This window comes from Lepisosteus platostomus, chromosome 28 (assembly GCF_059453375.1).
Source record: "Lepisosteus platostomus isolate fLepPlt1 chromosome 28, fLepPlt1.hap1, whole genome shotgun sequence".
NCBI classification, from domain to species: Eukaryota; Metazoa; Chordata; class Actinopteri; order Semionotiformes; family Lepisosteidae; genus Lepisosteus; species Lepisosteus platostomus.
Window position 1 is genome coordinate 8,953,484 of NC_142638.1, and position 14,929 is coordinate 8,968,412.

Below are 14,929 nucleotides of genomic sequence, written 5' to 3' on the forward strand. Positions count from 1 at the left end.
CCGGTGTCCCAGGAGGTCCAGCGTGTATCCTGCCTTGTGCCCGTTGCTTGCTGGGATAGTCTCTGGCTCCCCCTCCGCCCTGAATATAAAGAAACAGTTAAGAAATGGATGGGTGGATGTGAAATTTAGGACTCCTGAAAAATTAGGCTGAATTATACAAAATATACTGGGAATGTTTTATACAATCACATTTAAATCACAGTATCTGCAATCACAGGATCTGCGCCTGTGGCTGGAAGGTTGCCGGTTCAAATCCCGCAGCCGGCAGAGGAATCCTACTCCACTGGGCCCCTGAGCAAGGCCCTTCACCCCAACTGCTTCGGGGGCGCTGTTCAATGGCTGACCCTGCGCTCTGACCCCCAGCTTCTCTCCCTGTCTGTGTGTCTCACGGAGAGCAAGCTGGGGTATGCGAAAAGACAATTCCTAATGCAAGAAATTGTAAAGGGTTAACCCCTTAAATTAAATGAACGAATCATTTTCTAAATGAGCGTTGGTCGTTTTCAGTTGCTAACCAGTTGCAATTGAACAGTCAGTCTAATTGCTGAGGTTCACAGAATGAGCTCATATAACTCATCTTGATGAGTCAAATGGTTAGTTCAATAAAGAGATCTAATACGTAATTAGGAGTAGGGCTGGAAGGAAATTAATCAGATTGGCATCTGGGACCCCCTTACTGTGTTGAACAGAAAGAGGACTGTGAAAGACGCCAGAGAATAGGTTATCGTGATTGGTGGAATTTCTCAGTGCCCTAATCAATATTTTTGCCAGTATTTTATCAATTTCTATCAATATTTTATATTCTACAAATACCAAATATAAATGGTAAAGTATCATTGAATATTATACACATTTATGAAATATTTTATACATCATATAAGTTGTATCAATATTTCTATCGGCTCCGATCCATACCGTGCAGGTCCGTACCTCACTGGGTGCTACAGGAAGAAGCTGGGAAGTCCCTGGGAGGTGAAGGGATGCTGATCTGTGTCAAACATCTCCGCCTGAGCGCCACAGGAGCGTGTGCACAAGCCTGCCCCCGTAAAGGGACATTTTCAGTTCCTTTTACACTCCTCACGCAGCCCTGCACTGAAACGAACAGGCCCCAGGCCGGGGCGGTGCACCCAGAGAGGCAGGGGGAGACGCTGTTTCTGTCTAATGTTATTCAGCAGGATATCTTGGCTACTGCAGAATTGCAATGGAATAAAAAAATAGTCATCAGGGTTATCGATGTGCTGCTCACAGGTCTTAGTTCTGGCAGCTCCAGTCAATTACCCTTAGCTGGGCATCCAGGTGGGGCTGCACACTGGTGGTGGTGGAGGGGATCCCCATTACCTGTAAAGCGCTTTGAGTGGAGTGTCCAGAAAAGCACTATGTAAGTGTAAGCAAATATTATTATTATTATTATTATTATTATTATTATTATTATTATTATTAGCTACCAAGCGTGAATCGCCTTGCTGCGATCCTTTGCTGTAGTCCCGTGAAGATTAGGTTTTCATGAAAGAGCTGGTTCGAGTCTGCACTCTTAAAACTCGGCTGTGACACCCTTTTTTTTAATCTTCAAAACATGTGTATTGAGCCCCCCTCCCTGTCCTTTTTGTTTCTGTTTAGCATGCAAATTGTATTAGAACACGATGCAAAAAGAAGCTCCAGCTCTTTGATGTTTTTTTTTGTACTGTGTTCTATTTTGAAAACCAAAAGTTCATTTTATTTTTCGCCTAATGTCAAAGCCCTGTGCACTGAGCTGACACTCCTGAGACTAAAGTGTTGGCTTGTTAAACACCTTTCAGGTGACTCCTGTTAATTACTGATGGATCCAGCAGCAAACAGGCTGTCTTTAGTTTTCTTGTGTACACAGATACAAATCTCTGTACCATGGATAAACTCCACTTTGTCCTTTTTTATTTAATCTTATCCCCACTGCTGTGAGGAATGAGCTCACAGGCAAGAGGTCATTGAGCTCAGCCAGTCAGCCTACAGGCCTTGTTAACCAGCCACGTTGCCCTGAACCTACTGGTCCCTGAGAGGAAGGAAGCACACAAGGAGAGCATGCAGACTCCACACAGAAGGTTTCCCCTGCCCAGAATCAAGCCCAAGACTCGGAAGCTCTAAGCACCACTGCCAAGCCATTGTGATGCCCATCTACAATACAAATTCTATTAATTAAAATAATAATTTCCAACATCTCCATCTCTAAAAATGTAAACAAATGCAATGGTGTCCTTCAAGTTGCACAAATGAATATCGAAGTGCAGCTTCCTTTATGAAGAAACACCTGTTAAGAATAGCCAAAACTACTCAGCTAACTCATTAATGAAACTTGATTTCAACACTGATAGATATTTCTTTTGATTCATAATAATCCATCCATTTTCTGACCGCTTCTTCCAAGTCAGTGTTGCAGTGGAGCTGGGGCCTATCCCAGCAAGCAACGTGTGTAAGGCAGGGTACGCCCTGGATGGGACGCCAGTCCATGGTAGGGCCCACACAGTCACACTCCCACCTTTGCCAGCTTTCCCCAGGAGAGAATTAACCTACCAGTACACTTTTGTGGGATTGTGGGAGGAAAACACAGCATCTGGGGAAAACCCAGGCAAACGCAGAGAGAACATACAAACTCCACACAGACAGCACCCCAGGAATTTAACCCTGGGTCCCAGCAATCCTACCCTCTGCCCCACCATGCTGCCTGTTTTTTATAATTTGTTCTGTAAGTACTTTTTGTGCATGTTAATGATAATAATAGCAAGAATTCTAATAATACTAGCAATACCTTTTCTCTAATTAAATGCAGGTAGTCGGCTGTGACACATTTCTCTCACCATAAACCCTGGTGTGGAAAAGTTAAACAAATCTTAAGCTTCAGATGATATGCACATCTTTGTTTTTACGTGATACCTTGGCGTTTATTTTATAACCGATGTTGTTAATCTAATGTATACCGCCTTCACAAAATCCAAAAAGAATCCAAAATCAGGGACATAGGAACTGCACTTAGTTTTAACAGTGAAGCAATGAAAGGCAATTACTGATTGCAGAAACTGCCTTCAGAACTGGTTGTAGTGACAATTTAATTATGTTATGACTAATAAGTAATTACACCTTTAATACATTGATCAAGTGTTTTGAGGGATTCTTTTCTATTGCTCTTAACAACAGCAGGAAAGGGGCCTTACTCCGCTATTTATAAGTAATTTGTTCTTTAAGTACTTTTGTGGACGCTAATGGCTAAATATCTCTGAATTGTTTAGCAAAGTAATTTCAAAGGAGCGAGAAGCTAAAAAAAAAAAGATGTGCTGCAGGGCTAAAACTCAGATTGACTTCACACCTCCGGTTTAGACTTAGCGCATGAGAGCTCAAGAGATGGTGTGAGTCTGATAATTTGAGGGCTTGTGATAAATGCGCTCGGCTGCACAAAAAAAATGAGACGAGTCCGGCCTGCTGTTGCATTGCAGGATCCTGTGTGCAAAGAAAGAGAAAATAAAAACCTCCTAAAGACAGCCTCTTCGATACCACAAGTCGAGAAGAATTTACATTCATAAACGCAACCGTGTCTTCATTGCTGGAGAGCATAGCCCTGCTTTTCACGGTCCTCGGCGACTTGGTGCTGAAGTTTCCGAGACGTAGTCTGATCCCGCGTTTTCCAGAGCGGCTGCCGGGATGCCACCGGCGGAGCGCAAGTTCCCCCTCGACGCGACGGAGGACGAGAAAATCACCTCTCTCCACCCCCCACCGCCACACACACACACCCCGAATCTCTCCCCGCGCTCCAGAACGCACCTCGTCATTCGCACGATCGCGGGCTGGCGCGGAAACCAGAGCCAGGAAGTGAGAAACGCGTAGACGGCCCAGCGGGTTCCCATAAGGAGGCGGATTGCGTAGAACCACGGGGGACTGAGTTCTAAGTAAATAAGATGCATCTATCCAGTGCCTTGGAAAGTGTTCTCCGCCACTCTGTAGGCCGCCTTCCGTGATACCCTATCCTGTAGGTAGCGTGCACGTCAGTTACCGGGCATAGCAATTACTCTGTAACACTTACCATCGTATTGAGACAATCCAGCTCTCAGTGCTGCACCTTGAGCTAGTCCAGGCTAGCTCACGGCTGTCAGGCCAGGCCCGGTCACCCCGCCGTTTTCAACGTCTCCCGGCTCTCGGCGATCTCTCCCCGGCCTGGTGCGGTCGGCGAGTCCCCAGAGTGGCCGGGCCTTTCTGCAGGCGGGCGGGCGGGGGCGGGGACAGGCCTGCGCGGGCTGGAGCTGCCCTCCAGAGCTCGCTCTTTAACTCGTGCAGCAGTCGCACACGTTGAGAGGAGACCAGCGCCTGCAGTCTAACTGTCAGCCTTTAGAGAGTCAGCAGTTTGCTGAAATCCCTCTCTTAAGCGGGGTACGGCAGCGGCACTTGTGCGAGACCGCCCAGCCATGAGATCGCACCGGAGTCCCTGTCCTCTGTTTAATGCAAATGAAACTTCCTAAATCAAAAGTTCCCACGGCCTATAGCAGCAGAGTAGTCCCTCTCTAGGACAGACAGACCTCCTCTGCCGCTCAGCTGCTCCCGATGTGCTCCTCAGTTTGAGTTACACACCTATTAACAGCTGGAAAGGGACTACATTTCATCATTAGACTGATCAATGAGTTCATTAATAAGGGGCTCGGAAAGGCACGTCAGAGATTCCAGCCTTCAGGCTGGGTTAAAATAAAAAAAAAACAATAATTCTTTGAAAAACATCAATGGGCGACCCAACAAGGTCATCCCTATCTTCATCAAAGCCGAGAACCTTCGGCAAAGAGTTGAATCAGCTGTGACAATGTTTCTTCCTCTGAACACAAGACCCACGTCCCTGTTTCCCCCAGCGCTGTGTCCGATGCTGGGGTCTCCAGTGGGTCCAGGGCGGGGCTCGGCCTGTTCGCCGGGTCTTTACGAACAGAAACAAGCCGACCCGCAGCCGGCTCACAGCCGAAACAGAGGGAGGATCTACGGGTTGGGCACAGCACAGCTAATGAACCTACCAATACCTGACCGATTTTGACACCAATGAGTGTGGAACAATAGATATCAATCGAAAGAAGTGAAATTTAATCCAATCTGCCGTTTGCCTGTATGCGTGAGCAGACGACAACTTGTCCTGGTGTGCTTTTCTTGTTGGACCTATTTGATATTGAACGTATTTTCTTACCTCGCGGTCCTGGGATGTCATGGTACTTGCTTAAGCACCCCTCCACCCAACCCCCTCCCCTCCCCTCCTCCTGGTAACACAAAGCTGAACGTCTTGAAGCGAAGCTACAGCACCCAGCGCACCCGCCCATCCTGTTTCGAAACCGCAGGACCGAGCAGAAGCCCAGTGCTGGAAAAGCGCCGCCCGAGCCCTGCCTCGCTCACACAGGCGGCCGGGGAGCCCCGTTGTACGAAGCGGCCAACGAGATGGTTATATATAGAGACACACATCAATACGCGGTGTCCCTGCCTCAGTGCTTTGAACCTCGGCTCTCTAACCCTGCACAGAAGTACCCCGAATTTTCCGGCCTGATTCCGTGCCACAAACCTCTGCCTCCGAAGCTTTGTGAAAACACTGCAAAACAGATGAGCTGCCGTCGATTCCTTCCAGCCTCGTGTGGCCCAGACTGAAACGAGAAATTCCGTTTTCTTAACTATGAAAACGTTAATTTCCCCCCTTATTTTTTAATGCATAATAGTAAGATTATGGTATGAGTTAGCTTTCAGGGGCCAGGGTTAAGTACTGGAGCTCAAAGTGAATTCGAAAACCTTATATTAAATGATAGTACACGTCTGCCCCCAAAGGATACGTGTACAAAAAACGACCTGTGTCCAATTGTTAAAAAGTTACAAATGCACATTAAGAGCTTCAGTTAAGTATCTTAGGCAATGAAAGTCATTCTGTAGCCAAGTTCTCCTGGTGTAGCTTCGAGAAAACGTTTTTGTCTCAAATTGTTTTGCAGGTCTTGCATTTTGGATGCGCGAATGTGTTTGTCGAGATTTACACTTAATTTCCTTTTTTTAAAAAAAAAACTGTTCGCTTTAAAGAGTTACTAATCCATTTTCAGTTTTACAGTATCCTTTCCCAGTAGGTCTGATTCTTCAGAAGCATACAGTGACGATATTAAACTAATACCTGCACGGGGCTTTCCGGATCTTCACGACGTCGTCCGTTTTCTACAAACGGAAAATAAATACCGATGTAACAGGTTGAGATGTGGCAACCACATTACATAACACTCTAATACAGTGGAATTCATTGACTCAGTCCGTACAAACTCATTATCTGTGCGCTGTTGGAAACTTTAAACCCAGAAATCCCATATATTTCTGTTTGGGTTTGGGGTTTATTGCGGGCGTTAATTCAAAGCAACAGGCCGCTTCAAAACAGACAAATCGAGGTGGCTATTTGACGGACGCCGCCTTGTTTTCGCTGTGAATAACAACAGTTCGCTGTTTTATATTGTACGGATAAACTAGACGGGTTTCACCGGGATCTCAGGACGAGACTGCAGCCCTGAAACTCTGACGTCCTGAATTCTCACCGCAGCCGAGGCGATCAGGAGGTGCTACATTGGAGCTCAAATCCACGTTAATTAATTCTCATTAATTATACAAGCGAGGCGATTCATATTAGCACCCTTGTCCGCGAAACTGTCAGTTCGCACTTCTTGTCGGCAGCGAGCTTCGTACTTGCCACCTCTGGGACTGACTTCACAGGAGGAGCTGGTCAGGCTCCGGGGGTCAGGCGATGGTGGAGGGGGCAGTTTCACTCACAGTGGTCACCCCCGGACAAGTCGCGTGATTCCCGTTGTCTATAGGTGTCGAAGGCCTTGGTTGTCAACCAGAAAACGGGTAAAAACAACGAATCTTGATTTGAGAGACATGAAAGTACCAGAAGCGCCTGTTCAGTTAGCGTCTCCGGACTCTTACACAATCAGTGTCCGAGAAAGCCCGTCGACACTGGGAAACTACCCGCTACCCCTCACCCGACCTCACCTACACGTTTTAATTTGAAGTCATGAAGCATTTCTTTCAAAACTGAACAATAAAATCTTTTTCTAAATTCGTTCCAGCAAATACCTGAACGCATTTTACGCAGCTAGCAAGGTGCTAAGTTTTGGGAATGATGAAAAATCTCAGAAAGGATTGACTTTTGGCTGTACCCCCGCCTCGATGTCTGCGGACACGGATGAGATTTAATTGAATAGCACACTACCGGTTTTGGCTACCACTGCGCCACGTTTACATGCAATGTCTGAAGTGACATTTATCCTCAAGTTTGTGGGCTGTCTTTGCAGTTCTTAAGGTGTTGCTACACTTCACATACTGTGCAAACATCTTGGAAAACGTACATTCACGTAAAACCAATGAGAACGCGTGTATGAAAAAAAAAACCCATCTCTTGTTGAATACAAATGCGAGCTAGACAAGATCATTGTTTCCCCACGTCAGAAGACAAAAAAAAGGAAACTCGCTTAGGAAGCTTTTGCGCGCCACGTGTGCGACAAGACTTAGCTCAGCAGGCTGAATACTCCGGGAAATGACCCGAACCGAGCCGGTCCCGCACAAGTCCGGTAGTGTAGAAATCACAAGCGTTTCCCTTTGCAAAGACACGCTCTGCGAGTTGAGCCACGAGTTTATTACCTTTACAGTACAGTCCGGTAGGAAAATAGCTCTCGTGCATGTGAGGCAGCTCAGTGCAAGTTATAACAGTATTTACAACATAATTACAAGCTTTATATATATATACATGTTTTATATTACAAAATAGTTGTATTGTTCTTTTGAGCATTATTGTAGTCAAACCACGACATGGTCCCTTTGGGGTTTCACATCCCTTCTGAAAGAGAGGAGCCACATTCACAAAGCTTTTCCCCTGAGTTATTTAAGCGCAGAGCGTTAATTGGTACACGCAGCGTGACTTATTTTAACACGCTCTGCTTTTTGTCAGGCGTTGTACAATTTTTCTAGGGCCTTTAAAACAGGAGCCTGGATTTTTTTTTGCTTAGGAACAAGTAAAGGTTTATTCCACGCTGAAAAGAGGAGAACAGGCTGAAGAAGGCTCCACGGCCGAAACGTTGCGTTTCTTTTCTTCTCTTTCCAGCGCGGAATAAACCTCCACTCGTTCCTTTGCAGCCCACGCACGCTGACGCGGCTGCCTCCTTGAACGCCTTTCTTATTACTGAGGCGTGAAGGTCTGGGTGCCGTGAAGAAGACGTCGGAGAAAAGAAAGTTGTTAAATAACTCCTGAGTGGACTCGGTGAATAGTGGCAGCGGCGCCTCTCCTGCGCGCGCGGGTGGGTTTGCTCGTGGGGAGATGGCTGATGCGCGCGAGCGCGGCGCCACGGGAGACGGATTACACGGAGGCTCACGGGAGACGGGACGCGTCCCTTCCCGACTGCATGGACCAGTCAATGTTAATGAGAGCCATCTCTCCAAACGCCCCGGGTGCGAAACCTCGTCTAAGCAGAGACCAGCGCTCAACGGAAACGGGAAGACTCGCTTATTCCAAACAGCTCCTGTCTGGCTCACACCGGCTTCCTCATATCACTCTTCTGTTAAGCATGCTGTACTGTATTACTTTACCGTGGTAACAAAAAAAAAACAACAATCCTTTTTTGATATCCCACAAAAAGTGACATTTTCCAGCCTTTAGAAGACTACAAACAAAATACTACACACGTTTATAATGCAGCGCTTCTTTAGGATTCGCGTTGCGGTAAAAGGCGCACAGATCACCCTCACATTCCTCGGCAGGGCCCCCAAAGAAATATGTCTAGACCGAAAGCTGGCTTTTTTGGATCATCCTGGATATTAAGTCGACGTACTTTTTTTTATCAGTTTGAAATGCTTTTTGTATTTATACCGCTACGGACCCGATCGGTGTATTGAACAGATTTTCACATTCAACGCGGTATTTTGCTTGACTGTATACTTGCCAAATACAAATCCACGCCTTCGAGGGAAGACAAAACGAGGAGCATCAGAGTGAAGAATAAACGCGGCCTTAAATCATTTCGATTTCCATGTGTCTCATTAGCAGGAGGTGGAGGTCAAGTACAACAGGGCTTTTATAAACAGCTGGACAGGCGTGTGTCCATTGGTGTGTCCTCTGACAGCTGAGTGTGTGTCCACTGGTGTGTCCTCATAATCTGTCCATTGGTGTGTCCACTGGTGTTTCTTCATAATGTGTGCATTGATGTGTCCACTGAGTGTGTCCACTGAGTGTGTCCACTGGTGTTTCTTCATTATGTGTCCATTGGTGTGCCCACTGGAGTTTCTTCATAATGCGTCCACTGGATGTGTCCTTGGGTGTGTCCACTGGGTGTGTCCAATGGCTGTGTCCACTGGGTGTGTCCACTGGGTGTGTCGTCTGGCTGCGTCCATTGGGTGTGTCCACTGGCTGTGTCCACTGGGTGGGTCTGTTGGGTGTGTCGTCTGGATGGGTTCTTTCTCATGCCAGCTCCTTGCCTCCCTGGCTCCAGTACCACCCCCCCCCCCTCAGCCAGTGAAACCCAGAGTCACAGAGTCCAGCTCCAGGGCAAACACAGGGAACACGCGGGGACAGAAGCCAGCCCCCTGTGCAGCTTCCCCGTTTCCAAGAAGTCAGCTTCCTTCTGCATCATCCGCGCCAGTCCCGGGACTCTGACACGGGACGATCTGATTGCACGTTACATGCCTGCCAGACATATTTCAGGTCGCCCTGCTGGATGCCCAACTGTATCAACCCGGTTCGGGCCTTTTTTTTAAAAAAAAAACACACATAGCAAAGCTGTTTAAAAACAAACACACACGTTCGTTAGTGAAATGCATCAACGGACTGCTTTTTCCAGCCTGCACTGACCCTCTCTGTTCCTGTCAGGCCCGCTGTGGCAGAACACGTCTCGGGTCTTAAGGTGCAAGGACAGATGGACAGATGGAAATGAAAGTCCTGTTCATCCTGCTTCTCGCCTTTTAGTCCGCCCGGATCTCCTGCGCTATCCAGTTCCCCGATGATCCTGAGACCGGGGTAGGGCAGCGACCGTCAGATCTTGCTGTTCTCCAGGTGGGTGTCGATGTGCTTGATCAGGGCGTCGTCGGGATAGCCGATGGGGAAGGCCAGCTGGCACAGCGGGCAGCTCCGGATGTCGTTGTCCTCGGTCTCCATCCACAGCTGCGGCCAATCAAAACAACAGGACCGAAAAGTTAGCCAAGTGCCCGAAAGTGCAAAAACCTCGACTGAAAAGCTTCTCTAGTCTCACGCTGTTGCAGCTGAGCACTCTCGCACTGTGGAGGATGTGGTAAAAAAAAAAAAGACAAATACCGAATTATTGCTTGTTGGGGTTCATATGGCGCCACAGGCTAACACTGTTGGCCAGTAGCAGATGTACCGTAGGAGCAGGAATAGGCTGCAGGTAACTGGGCCAGTGTGCACACTGCCAGCTCCACTGGGATACAACTGCATCCCTCTACTGCAGGACTAGGATTCAGCAATAAGAACAACAGTAGTGATACCGTAAAGCACAGCGTCTGCAGCCAACAGGCCGCAACACTGCCATTCACACAGTCTTAGAGGGGAACTGCGGCGCTATTCTTATACTTCAGGGTGAATAAGGATCAGCACTGAAGAGTGCATTTCAAACCACAATAAAAGTCAAATGCACACAGTAACTTGTACAAAAACTCCAATTTACACGGCAAAATAGCTGAAATTACCAGGTAGGAGCAGCGCCATATTCTGTGATTCAGAACGAGGCAACAAAACCTCCGGTGAGGTGATGCAGCCCCACTACACTGTAAACAAGCAGGCTGGGGAACACAGCTCTTCGAATCCAATAGAAATATTGCTCTCGACTGAGACGGGCTTGTGACAAATACTAATTACTTGTTAACTCTACCTGCACATCAGGTTGGGACATTTTTTAAGGTGAACTGCCTGCTGCACGACCTGTACTTATCCGCTCGTCCATCACGGGACATTGGTCCTGTGATGTGATGACAGGGACTAGTGAGCAGGAAGGGCCGCTCCATGGCCCCAATCTCATGAACTCTCGCTCTGGCCCGTGAGGAGACCAGGGGGTTTGTGACAACAGGGAGACCGGACTTTTCACAAAGCTCCCGATTTTGTGCTTCTTTTGGAATTGGTCGAATCCCTCTGTCCCGTCAGTGAATTCATCTGGTTTTCGCGAGATTCAGGCACCCCCCCGGGGGGAACGACATCTTTCAAGATGGGGCCACGGGGCTCCCCTGTGACAGCCGGGAGGGGGGGTACTCACGTTGATGGAGGGCCAGGACTGGGCGTGCTCAGCCTGCAGGTACCCGGGGGCGTGGCAGCTGAGGGCGCCGGGGCCGGCGGCGATGGGGAAGGCGGCGCAGGTCGAGGTCCCCCGGAGGACGGCGGCTTCGGCCCCGGCCCCCAGCGAGCCCGGGGGCGTCTCGGGGGGGCACACCCACTCCTCCTCGTCCTCGGAGGACTGGGGGGCCGGGGCGGGCGCGGGGGGCCCGGCCTGCTCGAAGCGCAGGTGCGGGAGCTCGGAGAGGGGGAAGGGCACCTCCCTGGCGTGCCGCGGGCTGCCGCCCCCCCCGGGGCCCGGCGGGGCTGGGGGGCTCTGGTGCGGCGGCGGAGGGGGCGGAGGGGGAGGCAGTGGGGATGGCGCCGGCGCCGGCGGCTGCTGCTGCTGCTTGAGGTAGCCCTCCCCGTACGGGCGCGGCTTGGGCAGCGTGGACACCGGGTCCGGCGGGAACCGGGCCGGCCGCTGGTAGGCCGAGGGGTCGCTGACCTCGGAGTAGCTGCGCCGCCCCTGGAAGCTGGCGCGCAGGTGGTGGCTGGCGGGGCGGCAGGAGTAGGAGGCGGGGCCGTCGCTGATCTCGGGCAGCGGCGAGCGGCGGTGCACGTCCGGCGACAGGCGCTGCAGTACCGGCGATCGCCTCTGGGGGGCGGGAGAGTGCCGCTGGGGGACGGGGGAGTGGCGCTGGGGGACGGGGGAGTGGCGCTGGGGGACAGGAGAGTGGCGGTGGACTAAGAAGGAAGAGAGAGGAGATTACTGGCTAGTTCTGGGTAAGAAAAAGCTACTTCAAAAGAGAAGCAAAAAGCCCTGCCTATTCCCTCCCTGGTTCGCTCATTGATTGCAGTTTCCCCTGTTGAAGCACGGTTTTGTGAGATCCCACTCTCACGTCTCTCTATAAACTACAACCACTGAATGCACTGATCAACTGGAGCATCCAGGGAGACAGAAAAAATCAATCCAGTCAGGTAGTCTGCCTTAAAGACTCCTTGCTCCAGCCCCTGGCCCGCAGTCTTGTTCTGATGGCCTTCAAGCCGTCTGTTTTAAAGAGAAAGAACGATTCGAGCTCAGAAACGCTTCCCTCTTTTCAACAGCTTGCACAGTGTCTGGGGAGTGAGGTCTGCGTGTCTGGAGATCAAAGAAAAGCAGAGAGTTGCACAATGCCTGTCGAAAAACCCAAATCATGTGCTCCGGTGTCTTCTTTTCTTGATGCGTACCCGTCTGATGTTTTGTCTTTAATTGTTGTGCGTTAGAATGTGTAATTACCCAATGCTCCAGTTTGGGGAATTCCATGAAAACGTTTCAAAGCACAGAACCTGGCTGTCGGAGCCGTTTACACAGAATCGCAGTTCTGTTGCCCTACATCCTGCTCCTGCCGGGTCCTCCTTTTCATTAACCCAAGCCTGAATTTTTATAGCCCTATTCGTTTTGGGTTTGCACGAACGGACCTGTAACGTCAGGTTATTTGCAAGAAAAAAAAACAAAAAAGTTTTCTTCAGCAACAAGTTCCGAAGGCCCAAGCTTTTGCAGAGCAGACTGCTGTGTGCGTGCTTTCAGAGTACTGTCACACTGCAGCTCAACACAGCACACTGAGTGCATGTCCAGGCCAGTATATTTGTGTGTAGTGAACTTCTTTTGCTCAGCATTATTATGATGTTATGATTTCTATACGTTTTCCAAACTTCTCCAGGTCTGGAAATCAGCCATTCTTAATTCCCTACTTTTCCAGACCTTCCAGACCTGTGCACGCACCCCGTTATTGGTTAAGACACTCGGGGACCCCTTCAGAAACGTACTGTGTGGTGACACTGTGGTCATGCCGCTGAGATGATTGGGACTCTATAAAACACAACCACTGAACTGAATGCATTGATCAACTGGAGCATCCAGGGACAAAGGAGTTCAAATGAATCCAGAGCGGGCTGCTCTCTGCCCGTCTTTCAGGGGTGTTGGGGAGCTCACCTGGGCTGCTCTGCTCCTGGGACACCCTCCTCAGGATCTCCGTCTGCCTGGTGCACAAAGTCTGCAGGCGACACAGCTCCTCCGTCAGCTCTGTGTAGGCCAGCGCCAGGTTCACCCTGACGGGAAGCAATAGCACACAGTTAAACGAGGGGGGGTGGTCTAATTCGGGAGAGACGCAGGTCGCAGCAAGGCACAGTGGTTAATGGCTTCACAGCCCCTTGCAGAAGCTGGTGCTGAGCTCTTCTGCAAACTACCACACCTGGATCGCGCCAAGCATGGCCCTATCCTGTATATACATGAGTACAAGCACTGGTGACCCAGCCAGAGAGCCCTATACAGGACACTGACTGTTCCAAACTCCAGCCTGAGAGCAAAGGTTGGGCCTAACGACTAGGAATGAAATGAGCGAGACAGGCCTGACAGTCTCGAGACAAGTCCCACACCGATATTTTCCTTGCCAAGCCCTCACTTGATTAAGCTGATCTATGGATTTAGTGCAAAAAAACATGTCCAGGTACAGTACGCACATGAGAGCCTGGTGATCTCAACATACTGTTAACTGAAGTTCAGGTGAGCAAACCGTCTGCAAATTCACAAGCCCTGAAAGTAGATCCCAACCGATTGGCTGCAAATCTGTAAAACATCACCCTAGTCTCTGCAACAGATACGCTGCAGAAGAGGGAAGAAGGATGGGCAAAGGCTGGTGTTGAGTGGAAAGATGTTGCTGCTGTTGGAAGACAGAGTGAAATGCTGTAGTGAGCACACCCACATGTTGCAAGGGCGCTCAAATGGAATGCAAGGGGCTACAGACAGAAAACGGGAGGCACTTCTTTACACAAAGTGGGGCAGGAGTCTGGAACAAGCTGCCCCGGCATGTTGTGGAAGATGATTTTCTGGAATTCGTCATTAACCGCTGGATGACAGTCTGCCTAGGTCGATAAACTGACACGCTCGTAAACCCCTCCTCTTAAGGAGGCTCCAGCCCTTCCTTCTTTGGTGTTTATTTCCTGCACCTCCCTCCGGTTCCTGCCACCTACCAGCGAGTCCAGGAGCGACTCGACGGCATCGGCTTCACAACGGCGTCCTGACCTTCTGGGTCCGAGATCAGGGAGCGTCTGGTCCCGTTCCCCCCTTTTATTCCCCAGACCCTCCACCAGATCCCGCTCCGGCTTTTAACTCTGTTTGTCTGTGTCAGGATGGATCTCCCGGTTTTGGACATTGGATCATTCTTGGATTTGCTATGGACACCCCCCCCCGAGTCCTTTCTTTCTAATGCACCACTAACTTAAACCAGGTGTTTCAAATTTAAAATCAGTATGCTATTAAGAATCTGGAAGACTGTAAAGGCATTTGAAATTTTACTTCAATTGTGTTTGAAGTCTTGCATTTCTAGGATGTTTGAATTTGAACAGTTTATTATTGTTCTTGTACAGTCTGATGGTTTTATAGCAGTATGAGACGTGTGTGGAGCACACAATATGAATGTTGTTGTTGCTGCTCAAGTTCCAAACTGCTTCTAATTCTAGGAGTCTAATATGAAGAATCCTGTGAAGATGGAGATCAGACTTCATACACTTGATCTGCTTCCTTCACTTTCATCAGAACAATATGTCCTTGCTATGAAAATGTTTTTGAAGCTCGTAAAGGATGCTTAGAGCTAATCCCATAACTGTATTTGAATATGCATGAATATATTAGCAGAGGCA

At 49.2% G+C, this 14,929-nt stretch overlaps 1 protein-coding gene across 5 annotated transcripts in view; it reads right to left on the minus strand.

Moving 5' to 3' along the window:
* Nucleotides 1–7,592: 7,592 nt before the first annotated feature.
* Nucleotides 7,593–14,929, minus strand: part of tbkbp1 (TBK1 binding protein 1) — a 41,177-nt gene continuing 33,840 nt past the window's right edge. For all 5 annotated transcript variants that reach the window (XM_088623228.1, XM_088623229.1, XM_088623231.1 and 2 more), the window contains 3 exons: nt 13,224–13,339; nt 11,253–11,995; nt 7,593–10,150 (listed from right to left, as the gene is read on the minus strand). In XM_088623228.1, the coding sequence (XP_088479354.1) occupies nt 10,022–10,150; nt 11,253–11,995; nt 13,224–13,339 (988 nt within the window). In that variant the 3' untranslated portion in view covers nt 7,593–10,021. The remainder of the gene's footprint in view (nt 10,151–11,252; nt 11,996–13,223; nt 13,340–14,929) is intronic.